The sequence below is a fragment of the Perna viridis genome, chromosome 2 (genome assembly GCF_037379345.1).
Source record: "Perna viridis isolate PV_CMFRI_1.1 ecotype Kerala chromosome 2, ASM3737934v1, whole genome shotgun sequence".
Taxonomy (NCBI): Eukaryota; Metazoa; Mollusca; class Bivalvia; order Mytilida; family Mytilidae; genus Perna; species Perna viridis.
Window position 1 is genome coordinate 44333191 of NC_142446.1, and position 14234 is coordinate 44347424.

A 14234-nucleotide genomic window follows, 5' to 3' on the forward strand; every position below is an offset into this window, starting at 1 on the left:
AATTTGCAATTATTGGGCATTATTCAAGTCATTTACACTGATTATTCAATAAAGTACAAACATCGCGCGTAACGTCGTAGACTTTTTGTTTTTTGTTTGGATGTATTACATATAACAGAATTGGCTTGATTCTTACAAAAACTACTCCTTAATGCACAATCTACATTTTGATAAATAAAGCTATCATAAAAGAACAAATCCGATATCTTCTGTACTTCAATCGCTACAATAAAGACGTTGAATGAGTAAGCAAAATGGAGATGTACGTCATACCCATGGCTTTGAGGGAGGTATATTTTTATCATGGTGTAAGTCCGTCCGTTTGAGGGACAACAACGATTTTATTAGACATTTCTCTGCAACTACCTATCACAGCTACGTTGACTTTTTACAACATTAAAGTGTGACGCTTAAAAATAAGGTATTCTACATTTTAATGTTTAAAGACATTTTTTTTTATTTTAAGGATTTGGAGGATTGATTTCAAATTTAAATTCGTTGCCAATAGAGCCAATGTCATGATTCTTACATCTTTCGAAACATCCTTTTTGTGTTTTCCATTCATACTTCAAAATCCGCTGGGTCTGATATTCTAATAGTACCCGAAAAGATAAATCGTCTGCTGTCTGCATTTCAAACGCTGTTCCACAACATTTGTCATCCTAGCAAAAAAAGTTTTTAACGAAACCTTAATAAAACGATCTGTTATCAAACCCCCCCTTTTTTTTTGGTTAAACGAATAGTTTGAGGTTAATTCAGTTTTAATGTGTTTGTCTTCACATTTATATTTTCGTACATGGAAAAAATGCAAATTTTGAACAAAAGACTATGCTCGATTTATTGCAAAGTTGCCCTTAAAATAAACTTATTCAAATCAGTTTGAATTTAACATAATATTTAGTAATATTTGTTTGTTTATTCGTGCATAACAATGAGAGTATGATTCTGCCTAAAATATCTTAAGATGTTCAATGAAACTATATTAATTAAGTTTTTAAGTCCTTCTTTTTCTACAAAAAAGTACACTGACATATTTAGATATTATCAATGTCTCAGCTTTACAATGGTACCAAAAAGTTGCAGTAACACTTAAATCGTAAATCGACATATTTTTCAATGTCAAAACGTCTAGAGTATTAATACTCCAGTAAAAAAATAGCTTATTTGGTATCTTCTGTTCAGTATTATCAGAATTGATATTTCTGGAGTTCTTTTGATGAATTTAGGCAATTTTTGTAGTCAGAATTTATCAAAAAATGCTAAAGAAGATATGTTAAATATATCGGTAATTATAACACAAGAACACAACTTGTTTCTTCGACTATATGCTAAAAATTAACATTTGGGTTATTGTTGAGGTATTTTTTCATGGGTAGGGGTGGCAGTTTTTCACCTATCTGGACTTGGAAAAGTTCAAGTACTTATTACTTGTGCTCGTTAGAAAGCTTAAGCAACATATAGTTGTATTTGAATGTACAAAAGCTTGTTTGAAGTACGTTACTTGAAAGTAATTGCCAATTATAGGTGAAATTGATGAAAATATGAAATTTCGAAAATTCTTCTTTTTATGAATATCTCAAGATTGTCTCATTGAAACTGAATGAAAAAAAAATGCACCTGAAATGAGAAGATAAGTTGTTTACATGGATAACTAAAACAAATGTACCAAACACGTCTATTGTTCACTGTTTACGTGCCAAATATTAACATTTTAGTTCATGGTTAGGCATTTTTCATCATGGGTAGGTGTGGAAATTTTCCACCTAACTTGACTTGAAAAAGTTCAAATATTTATAACTTGGGCTCATTTTGAAGCTAAGACACTATATTAATATACCATATCACACAAAAGCTTATTTGAACTTATATAGAAAAAAATTCTGAAATACTGAAAATTCCCTTTTTTCCGATTTTATAGTAATTGTCACCTCAAAAGGAAAATCTAAGCGCCTGAATTGATCATTATCCTAATTATGAATGCCTAAAATATGAGTTCTACAATGTCAGTATGCTCAGAATGAGAATTCTGTTTCACACTGAGTCCAGTTTTCTAGAGGTAGGGGTAATATTTTTAACATTTTTGGAAAATTATTTTTCCAAAATTAGTTTTTTTATAGTTCATTTATGTAGAAAATGAAATTATCTATCGAATGATACAAAATTTAAAACGTTTTAGTAGAGTAATTACTTGTAGAGTCGAATTTATGTGACTTTTGACCGAAAAATCGAAAATCCCATTTTAACATTTTTGACTAATTCTGACTACAAAATTTGTGATAATACTAAACAGAAAATACCAAAAAGTCATTTTTACTGAAGCATTAATACTCAAGGGGTTTTGACATTGAAATTTTTTTTCAATTTAAGGGTTTTTTCGGCGGGGTAGGTTGTACATATTTTCCCGCAAAACCCGAAGTATACTGCAACTTTCTTGGTACCATTGTAAAGCTGCGACATTGGACCATACGATGATACCTAAATGTGATTAGTTTGTTCACACATGCTATCCCAGAAAGGCTTAGACACACAAACAATTGAGTCATAAAAATCTTGACTTTTTGACCAAGTGGGTTACAAATATAGGCTTTTACTGAAAAAGAATCCGAGAATATTCTTTTTTTTTATTTATTCGGCAATGGGAGGTATAAAATTACCTTAAAATCACAATGAAGTTGATGAGTGGGGACTGCACGGTGGACACCCCCACCCCAGCCCATGGACTAAAAGCGATAGTCCCATAACAATTTTTGACAATATATATATAATTTGTTAAAGAATGTAACATATACGTTTGAATCGAATTTCTAGCGAAATGTTTGACAGTTGAGTAGTCTCAGAAATTAAACTTTATGACGTCGTTTTGACCAGTTGATATCGTTATCATCGTAAATATTTGTCTTGTTAGGTAAGACATTTATTTCACACCAAAATGTTCCAATAAGTTTTTGAGTGATTAGCTAAAAAGATGTCTTCATTACAAGCCCAGAATTGAATATACTCTTTTGGATCATTTGTTAATTTTTATGATAAATAAAAACATGGGCAAACATAATTCAGTTTTTGCACAAAAAAAATACTAACTTTTTGAGAACAACCTGCAACAGAATGGTGCCCATCTTGACAAGAACATAATCCAAGACATCCATGCTGATCAATTGTCATGTATTTTCCACTTTGTATATGCTTAAAGAACCGCATAATCTGCGGGTAACATTTTTTATAGCAATACAATTCTTGCTGAAATAAACCTGTTGATTAAAAATAAATTATTTACAAAATGAATGAAATAGACAGGGGAATCTATTCTTATATATACACTACACGGTGAGTAAAAATATAGGTGATAAAATAGTTTATCAATTATTTTAAAAGATAAATTATTTCTGCCTTAAATCATAAGCATTTTATTTATGCAGCCATTAGATATAAACCGTAGATTCAGAGGTTGTCAATATGCAAACATTAATTGTATACACAGACACATTGTCAGTTAATCAATTGTACACTATATTAGGCCAAACTTTAATTTTTGTGTGATCTACTTTAAATTTTTATATGATTTTACCAAGGAAGTATCCCTGTTTTGGTAAACTGAAACTCGATGTACAGCACTGAATTGAATTACTCCTTGAAAACGGATATATATTAATGGTGGCTACTGAGGACGCTTACCCTACCGGTGCACCTGGTTCGTGATCCCAGTTTTTAGTGGAGTCTGGGTTGCTCATTTGCTTTTGTTACTTTGTATGTATGATTTTAGTTACTTTATGTTCTTTGTTGTGTATGTCTGTTTTCCATGTTTTATCTTTGTCCCTGGATTACTTTCTTTTGATTTCCGCTAGAACCTTGGTTCCCTTTATTACTCTTTTACATACAGCAATACCTTTAACCACTGGATACCTTTCAATCCCAGCATTAAAATGTTGTAATAAGAATTAATTGTAAGGACTTACTTCCGTTTTCTTGCCAAAGTATACAGGAAGGTACTGACTCTGGTATAATAACATCACCAAACAAAAGCTTTTGAATACCACCTATAGTGACTGTCTTAAGAAATTTCTGTGTAGATGTTTTCTTTATGGTTCTCTCTGATCTTAAAATTAACCAATTGTCATCTACTGTATTAGTGTGGAAAATATCAGCTTCGAAAGTGATCCTATAACCTAATTCGAAATATTGAAACAAAACTGGTTAGCGAATCTATACATGTTTCAATGTTTATTATGTAGAAATCATGTTTAACCTTCGAAAAATAGTAAAATAATTCGCAAATCCTGCTTTATTATCATTTAGATAGAGAAATCAAGAGAACCAAGATTCTAGCGGACATCAATAGAATGTAATCCAGGGATAAAAACCAGACATGAAAAACAAACACACACAACAAAGAACATAAAATAACAAAAATAATACATACAAAGTAGCAAAAGCAAATGAGCAACTCGGACTCCACTAAAAACTGGGCGCATGGACCAGGTGCATTGATAGGGTAAGCGTCGTAATATAGTGTAATAATAATGTAAATTAATGCAAGTTCATTGATGACAACAGAACAATACGAATTTCACTACTTTCACTACTTTAATATTTGTTGTTAAATATAATAACGTCTTTTCTTAACTAGTTACTGCTCTTACCTGAAGACTGTAGTATTGATCTTCTCAAAACAATACAAAAGATCCTCTCTCGTATTTGTTCACTATGCCTGTTCGGTGCATATACCTGTAAGTTGTAACTATAGTGATAAAGTTGTGGAATGAGGTAAGCGCAAAAAAACAACTAAAAAACAAAAATAAGAATAAAAACAATGAAGATGATAAGGAAGACTATTGTTTAAAAACAAGGAGTCTAACGGCTAATAGACATTGATAGAGACTAATACAACGATTGGTGTAATTTGCTTAAGACAAGAAGGTACCAAAACTATGGGAAAAATAATATTCTTTCTTATTCAAAACAAAACAAATTCAGCTGATGGGTGTCCCGAATGGGGGAGGGGGAGGTCATACTATAATTTACTCATTTTTACTCAAATAGGTAGAACCCTGAAATCGGTTATCGGCCCTGTAAAATATCAGTTTTTTTAAACAATATTTGTTTGTTTTGTTTGTTTGTTTATATATATATATATATATATATATATATATATATATATATATATATATATATATATATATATATATATATATATATATATATATATATTCTTTGTACGGGCATGCGCATAGCAGACTTTCCTTCTTTCATCCAAATGGTCATTGACTGATTTTCACTTCATTTTTCTAGCTCAAAACGAATACTTTCATGTGGTCACAGACGTCTTCAGTCGTGATATTATGACAACAGAGAAAGAAATCTCTTTTTAACGTTCTGGCAAAATTTATTAATTGTCGACACCTATGACAAGTGCAAATGTAAATGTTAACTGTACAATAACCGCTTTGCTTATAACAGAAGTATTTAACTCATATAACATAGCAATATATATTGCTTTCCATACTCCTCTACTTGCTGACCCTTTTGAGATTGACTTTATAGCTGATCTGATCCGAAATAAAAAAATATTGTTTAGCTAACTAAATCCTTTAATCTCAGTTCCCACTACATAGATGACGTATTATCTTTAAACAATCCTAGTTTCGGGGATTTGATACATCGCATCTACCCCCAAAGAACTTGAGACAAAGAATACAACAGACATTGTGAGGTCAGCCTCATATCTTTGACATACATTTAGAGATCGATGACAAAGGAAACATACTGACCAAACTTTACAGCAAACTTGATGACTTTTCACAATTAGGCTTCTAGGACAGGCTTATGTTGCTACTAGACTGAAGTCATCACTACAGAAGCTTTATGGTCGTCATCATAACCTCGTGGGTCGTTACAGTGCATCTATATGCACCATGAAAACGGTTTAGGTTTTAATTTCATTTTATTCAATGAAGACAAAAAAAAAGACGTATAGACGGGCCGATACTTTAGGCACAGTAACTTAAAAATTGGAAAATGGAATATTAATATTTTTCACTTTTTTGCCAAGACACTTAACAAGTATGAATCTACTTCCTTTATTGAATTTGATTAAACCTGAAGAATCAAAACCAATTTCTGTAATTCTCGGCCACTAGCATAAAATAAACATAAATATTCCAATAAAATGGAAGTTTCAAACCCCGATCCCGCTTTACCCGTATCCGCCGTTGGAATCAGAAAGTAGAGTGACGTGTTTTTTTCAAGACGCATTTCAGAATAGTTATAAACACCATAAAACAATAATCTAAATTGAGGTGACCACCCATTATATATGTTGGCTTTTTTCCTACAGCAACTTATATTTTAACACAAACTATTGCAGTGAAGATATGTCTATCGTAATATACAGTAACTGGTTTATATATGAATTTACCGTGGCGTCAAGAGCATTTGATAGTTTTGAATTACCAGGGTGAGATCTGCTTCGGGTAAAAATTGTTTGAGTTTTCGGTTTTTTTTCTTGCTTGTGATTTTTTTTTATATTTTGTTTAGCCTTTTAAAAACAAACGTGAATAACGCACTGCTTCACAAAAGCTTCGGTATACAACTACCTTTTATTATCAAATAGTTTTCAGTCTTTCCACATAAATAGGTGACATGTGAAGTCTGGGCGAATAATTGTTTATTTACCAATCTGCTCAGTTAGAAGATTTCCTTATACCTGTATGTTTCACAAAATTATGTACATAACAATCAAATTTTAAAGAAAAATGAGATTTTTCCTTACATATTAAAGGGACTAAGCTAAGGCAAAATTAAAATGTAACTTAAACTTGTTACCAAAAAAAGGGGTAGGAAACAACCGTATGTTAATATTATGTTATTACCAAGCGTATCTTTTCATCTAATGATAATATTCTGAATAATCCCAAAACTTTATCGTGTGATGCCAGACTTAATTCATCTTCATTCAACAATAGCAGCTGGTCTTCTTCCCTGCACAAGATAGATAAATCAAAGCTCTGAAGAAAATGTGTGTCTTTTATGCTTGTTTTGTGTTTTGTTTTTTCGTTTTTTGTTCGTTATATGTATGTTTGTGTGTATATATTGTTTTGTTTTGCCCCGTGTGGATCCGGGTGTCAAAAGAATAGGCCCGTAGCAGCGCTGAGCTTGTCGTAGAAGGCAACTAAATAGCGCTCAGGACCATGGCCGAGGGCTAGAGCGCTCTGCCGACAGAGGAACTGGGTTGTGTACTCCCAGGTGGCCGTATTATCCTTGTGTCAAATCCCATTTTTCATTTTGTCATCATTTCTTGTTTATCACCCAGATATTGCTGAAATATTGCTGCTTGAGTGTTAAACACCAATCACTCAATCTATTGTTTTGGTTGTTTTTGTTTGGTTATTTGTTTGCTTGTCACTCGAACTCTTACAAAGAAGGTATACATTTTAACATTTAAAAATTACCTCAAACTTAATTGGCCGTACAGGATCGACTCAGGAACTTGTTGCTGTTTGTCGAAATGAAGAGAATGATGGAATATTCCATGTTTTGGGTCATACGTTGTCTTTAGGTATCCCTTCCATGAATATTCTTCACCACTGTAGACGGACTTCACCTCTGATTTCTTGGAGTCTTCTAGTATCCTCTAATTTGATTTAAGAAGATTCAGAAATTCATATGATGTACACAACGTTTTTGGTTGATAGATAAATTGCCACAACAAAGTCATTGTTACTTATTATGAAATCAAGAAATACTCAGGGTATAAACAAGACTGACATCACCGGAAACACCAAAATGAAAACGAACGATGAACAAATCGTACAATACAAAAAAGTAACCAACAAAAAACAGTCCACAAAGAAGCGGTGTGAATTCGGGTGCTCTGAAGGGTTGGAAGTTGTGCTTCCTAACACACACCGTGCTGCTTGTTGAAGTCAATGATTAAAAATGTAGCAATACCAATGGCATATAGGTATAAAAACAGGAATGTCTTAGAAAAACCAACACTAGGAAAACTTAGAGAACAACACACGAAGAAAAAATCGGGTGCTCTGATAAGATGAACAGTTCTTGCTTCTTGCGAAAAATACATCATGTTGCTAAGGTCAAAACTGGTGTGTAAGAAAGTATATATGCAAGCTTCATGCAGAGGCAGTCTTTCGTTTCTTCTCTTATTAATCCACTGCAGACAGGCAGGCCTTTCGAAATTCTCTGACATTATTCAAATCAAACATCGTTTGACAATCGCATAACCTCGCATAAAATCATTCACATTTTCCCGACTTTGCAAGATTCTTGCATTTTCTGAGAGGGCTGGCTGCAGCGTCTAGAGTGAATTTCGGACGCCAGACGCTGTTTCGGAGCTTGGTATATCTAATGACAGATTGGTTACGTACAACCAATATCAATTTATCGTTATTTCTCTGACGAAAGTCAATGTTCTGAACTATTTACATTAATCAATTGGCAAACTTTACTTGTGCAATTAGTTTTTCTGTAATTTAGTGTAATGGTCAATAGTTCTAGAAAAGCGCATGAGTTAAAAGAAAAGAGATGAATGAACTGGAGTAGCCGGTAAGTTACTGCTCCAGGAACGATATTTGACAAAATGGTTGATTGATTGATTGATTGATTGTTAGGGTTTAACGTCCGAGCAGCAATATTTCAGCTATATTCAGACGATGAACATGAAACGGATGATAAAATGAACATGAAATGATGATGAAATGAAAAAAAAGGATGGGTCACAAGGACAGTAGGGTCGACAAATTTTGATTGCCACTAGAAAAAGGGAGGGATGGGTAAGGTCGGGCAATTTAGCCTCCTGTGGCGGAGCGCAAAGGTTCCTACTCCTATCGAATACCACAGCAGGGTTCTTTAACGTGCGAGGAACGTGGCATCTTTCCCAACACGGTGCACCACTATGGTTTGCGGTCAGGTTTTCCGTATTATAGCCTGATAACCCCATCATGTAACATGCTAGGGGTACCCCATTCCACCACCTGGGGCACACATCCCAGTTGCTCTGTAGGCAGAGCGCCTAGCCCCCGGCTAGGTTTCTGAGCACTATTTAGTCGCCTTTAACGACAAGCTTAGCGCTGCTGCAGGCCTATTCTTTTGACACCCGGACCTGCACGGGGCTAAATGGAAATCAAAATCACTGTGTTTTTGAGTGTCTGTAGTAACCTTAAGTGGAAATTCTTTTCTGTAGATGAGACAAAGGTAGTCACAAAATCTAGGATTATTAAGTGATGAATTAACATCAATTTCAAGAATGTGTGTTTCCTTAAATCAAGTTTTGTTGGCTAATCGGAAAGACGAAAAAGATTGGCATGACGAGGTGCACATTTGGTGCTTTTTTAATCATTTTCTGCCATTGATTTGAATACTCACAAAACAGAAATGTAATAATGATGTATTCTTTTCCGCAGTGTGTTTTTTTAGATATAAAGGGTAGAATACACGGAACTGATATATTTGTCGATCCTTTCATCACTTTTTAAATGAGGGGCTATCATACAATAAAATAAATGAGATCTAGAAGAACATAAGAAGCCTGATTATACCAACTTTTTGAATACATAAATAATGTAATGCAGATGGGGTCTTGTTTCTGAATCGCTACGTTTTTACGTTTTTTTTTTTTTTGGCTTCATCTTGTCCGATAGGTTATTTCGTATAACTTGTTAAACATTTAGAAACACTCCTTAAATTATAGAAGTATTCTAGAATCTCATTGATTTTTGAACATTCTTCCACTGCTGCTTCCATGAAAGCCCGTGTTCTTAAAAGTTCTTGAGTGAACATGAATGCAATTGCTAATAAATGAAAAAAACTAAAATGTTTTTCCCCAATCAAATACATAGATTGGTGTTATGATTTAATGACGACTTTTTTATTTATCAATTAAAATGAAATTATGTAAGCATAGGACACAATTTTTAATGGTTATATGTTTTATGATCATCTCAAACTCCTCTCTGCAGTAAACGTTTTTGTTTTCCATCTTACTAACCGCCGCGTACAGACCTTTTGAAATTATTGGACGTATTTCATATAAAACATTCTTTACCAACGAAAAAATGTCGCGATGTATGTTGCGTAAAATAATTCACTTCCTTCCAAAATGTGCCATATTTTTGCATTTTGTGAAAAGGATGTCTGCAGCATGTAGAGTGAGTTCAAAACGTCAGAAACTGTTCAAGGCTTCAGATCTTCCATACAGACAGATATTAGATATTAAATTTGACGATTCTGTTTTATCTACAATACTCGGTAAATGAAATAGCAATTATTTAACTTTGTTTTCTAATTGCTTGTAAAGTGTTTTGAATACACAACGAAAAAACAGCAACAAATAAAGCGGTTATCAAATTTAATTACTCTACACTATTAAACGAAAGCCTACCTTCTTTCCGTTTTCATGCCCTTCGTGGTCTGAAAAAAATAAGTCGACGTGAAAACAAAAAAAAAAAACATTTATTTTAGTTTGGTCTAAAAAAAGTAATCAAGGAAAAAAATTAGAGCGGAAATCAGAAGAATGCATTCCAAGGACAAAGGCTAGACATGGAAATCAGACACATATAATAAAGAAAACGGAACAACCAAAACAAACAGAGAAACAAAAGTAAATGTGCAATCCAGACTCCACTTAAAACTTGATTAGGTGACACCCGCCGACTCTCCATAAAATGCTGTATCTGGGTTAGATGAAATAGGACAGGTTTGTTTGTTTGTTTGTTGGGGTTTAACGTCCGAGCAGCAATATTTCAGCTATATTCAGACAATGAACATGAAATGGATGATAAAATGAACATGAAATGAAAAAAAGAAAGGATGGGTCACAAGGATAATAGGGTCGACAAATTTTGATTGCCACTGGAAAAAGGGGGAATGGTAAGGTCGGGCAATTTAGCCTCCTGTGGTGGAGCGCAAAGGTTCCTACTCCTATCGAATACCACAGCAGGGTTCTTTAATGTGCGAGGAACGTGGCATCTTTCCCAACACGGTGCACCACTATGGTTTGCGGTCAGGTTTTCCGTATTATAGCCTGACAACCCCATCATGTAACACGCCAGGGGTACCCCCATTCCACCACCTGGGGCACACATCCCAGTTGCTCTGTGGGCAGAGCGCCTATCCCCCGGCTAGGTTTCTGAGCACTATTTAGTCGCCTTACACGACAAGCTTAACACTGCTGCAGGCCTATTCTTTTAACACCCGGACCTGCACGGGGCCAAAAAAAAACCCACCTTTTTCAAACAAAATAAAACATTTTTAAGGAATCTAACAATGCAGAAATTTCAGGAAAAGTCCACCAGATGTATTTTAGTTTCACATTGAATATCAGATTACGCGAGAAATCATAGTTAATGAAAATCTTCATCGTGGAACAAAACACGATCTGGAGCGATCTACAGAGAGTGAAGAGGGTAAAGGAACTCCGTGTTTTACACCAACACGGAATTAACAAAAAACATTAAGTTCTTCCTATTTTGTATAGTTTCTTATAACAGTGTTTGTAAATATTTTTATTTTTATAGTTGCCCTGTGCAAGTCCGGGTGTTAAAAGAATAGGCCTGAAGCAGCGCTAAGCTTGTCGTAAAGGCGACTAAATAGTGCTCAGAACCTTAGCCGGGGGCTAGGGCGCTCTGCCCACAGCGCAACTGGGATGTGTGCCCCAGGTGGTGGAATGGGGTACCCCTGGCATGTTACATGCTGGGGTTGTCAGGCTATAACACGGAAGACCTGACCGCCAACCATAGTGGTGCACCGTGTTGGGAAAAATGTCACGTTCCTCGCACTTTAAAGAACCCTGCTGTGGTATTCTCCCGGAGTAGGAACCACAGGGCTCCGCCACAGGAGGCTAAATTGCCCGACCCTTCCCACCTCTCCCTATTTCCAGTGGCAATCAAAATTTTTCGACCCCATTGTCCTTGTGTCCCATCCCTCTTTCATATCATCATCATTTCATGTTCATTTTATCATGAATTTCATGTTCATCGTCTGAATATAGCTGAAATATTGCTGCTCGGACGTTAAACCTCAACAAACAAACAAACATTTCATCTAATTATAAAAACTTAAACACTTTTTAAAACTTATTCTAATAAAACAACCTATTAACCTGTCAAATTTATAATACTAAAACACCATGTAATAGAAGAAAAAAAAAACATAACGTGTGACATACCCATATCAAAAACTTTTCGCTTAATTACTCCACTAGAACTCATTTCAGCCGAGATGACAAAAGAGATCAGTTTGTTATTAAATGTGTTAATGAAATTATAGCTTAACAGGAGAAGGATATGTGTCATTAAAATGAATTTCTTTCCAAAGGCTTTTCCATAAATATTTATATGTGAATGACAGGAAGACATTTATCCTTTTATTCGTATTAACAAAATAATTATTTACTAAAAAGGTTCTCGGTAACTCATTCATAAACGAGAGTAATTATAGATTTATGACTCCTTTAGACAACTGCACGAGAAAAAAAAACGCTTAAAACGTCTTACACATTAACAAATAACATAAAAATTGATTTTGTTGCAAATTTTGTCACATTTTGTTGTATATTATTATCTTGTTAATAATTATTGAATTGAATAACCAAAAAACAGAATTCAAACTGCCTCATTTAATTACTCTCTAAGTGTTTCCGGAGATGATGTTCAAGTGTAGAACATCCAACTTTTGCTTTATAAGTGTTTTATCATACGAAATCGTACTAGGATATGATCAGATAAAATAAATTCCTAGTACTCCACTTATTATTCGTGATAGTCAATATAAGCCTCGACGTCTATCGAATGGAAAATGGAATTCAGAATTTTACACCTGGTCAGTTATGCCAAAGACGTATAAATGTCTGCTCCTCAAACACCTACTTTCAGACCAAGTGCAGGTCCGGATGTTAAAAGAATAGGCCTGCAGCAGCGCTAAGCTTGTCGTATAAGGCGACTAAATAGTGCTCAGAAACCTAGCCGGGGGCTAGGCGCTCTGCCCACAGAGCAACTGGGATGTGTGCCCCAGGTGGTGGAATGGGGTACCCCTGGCGTGTTACATGATGGGGTTGTCAGGCTATAATACGGAAACCTGACCGCAAACTATAGTGGTGCACCGTGTTGGGAAAGATGCCACGTTCCTCGCACGTTAAAGAACCCTGCTGTGGTATTCGATAGGAGTAGGAACCTTTGCGCTCCGCCACAGGAGGCTAAATTGCCCGACCTTACCCATCCCCCTTTTTCCAGTGGCAATCAAAATTTGTCGACCCTATAATCCTTGTGACCCATCCTTTTTTTTCATCTCATGTTCATTTTATCATCCATTTCATGTTCATTGTCTTAATATAGCTGAAATATTGCTGCTCGGACGTTAAACCCCAACAAACAAACAAACAGACCAAGTGAATGGTTTAGATGTGCAAAGGAGACAATCGTACAACTCAGAATAGAAAAAAAACTTGCTGTATGGCGTTGCTCAATTTATTTTGTTTGTAAGCATGTATGGTTTCTTTGAGGTTCCACGTTACCAATAATGAGATTTAAATTTGTTTTTGATGTAAAAAATAAATGAATGACTCAGAATATTATTTTAGTTTGTTTTTTCTTTGTTTCTTTTTTTTGTACACGTTTTTTTCGTGTTTTTCCGACGCTGTCGGTATAGTTTAGCTTTTTAGCCTTTGACCATAAAGACGCTATTCTATGGAAACCCAATTCACCTGATCGCAATTCTGTTTCCCCGATTGACCAAATACTGATAACTTAGTGGCGTTCGAAAAAAAACTATCGGAATTGCGTGTTATTTGGTCGATGAAAAGAATAAAACAATCAGTTTATGCAGGATACCCTACAAAACGATAATGTCAACTTTAATTAAATTTTGGTGCATGGTTTCAGAGAAGAAGATTTTCAAAATTGTGCACGTTAATCGATAAAAAATGGTTTCAGGGGGCGTAGCTCCCACATTGGGCGACGATGTTTTGAAAATTTCGGCATTGGCCCGTGTAGCTCTTCTGATGATGAACAATCTTACTATCAGTCAGAATTTTGCTAAGATAACTTATGAAACCACCATGCCAAGTTTTAAGACAATACCTCACGCGACCTTTAGGCCTGGTGAGCTTAAAAACTAAATACTCTGACAAAAGTTGCCTTTATACTATAGACATTTATGTATTTGAGTTGTTGAAGCATGTTGGCAAAACCTCCTGCAAATAAGTACACAAATCCTATCAAAATAGA

At 34.7% G+C, this 14234-nt stretch overlaps 1 protein-coding gene across 2 annotated transcripts; it reads right to left on the reverse strand.

Moving 5' to 3' along the window:
* Positions 1-417: 417 nt before the first annotated feature.
* Positions 418-12291, reverse strand: LOC148625260 (uncharacterized). Of its 2 annotated transcripts, XM_088568704.1 has the most exons (8): positions 12179-12291; positions 10394-10422; positions 7446-7627; positions 6867-6975; positions 4638-4722; positions 3954-4163; positions 3082-3248; positions 418-662 (listed from the first exon to the last, which is right to left on the reverse strand). In XM_088568704.1, exons 1-8 carry the CDS (start codon positions 12219-12221, stop codon positions 462-464), a joined length of 1026 nt encoding a protein of 341 aa, XP_088424830.1. In that variant the 5' UTR covers positions 12222-12291; the 3' UTR covers positions 418-461. The 2 variants fall into 2 exon arrangements, with proteins under 2 accessions (XP_088424830.1, XP_088424831.1); XM_088568705.1 differs by lacking the exon at positions 3954-4163.
* Positions 12292-14234: the final 1943 nt, after the last annotated feature.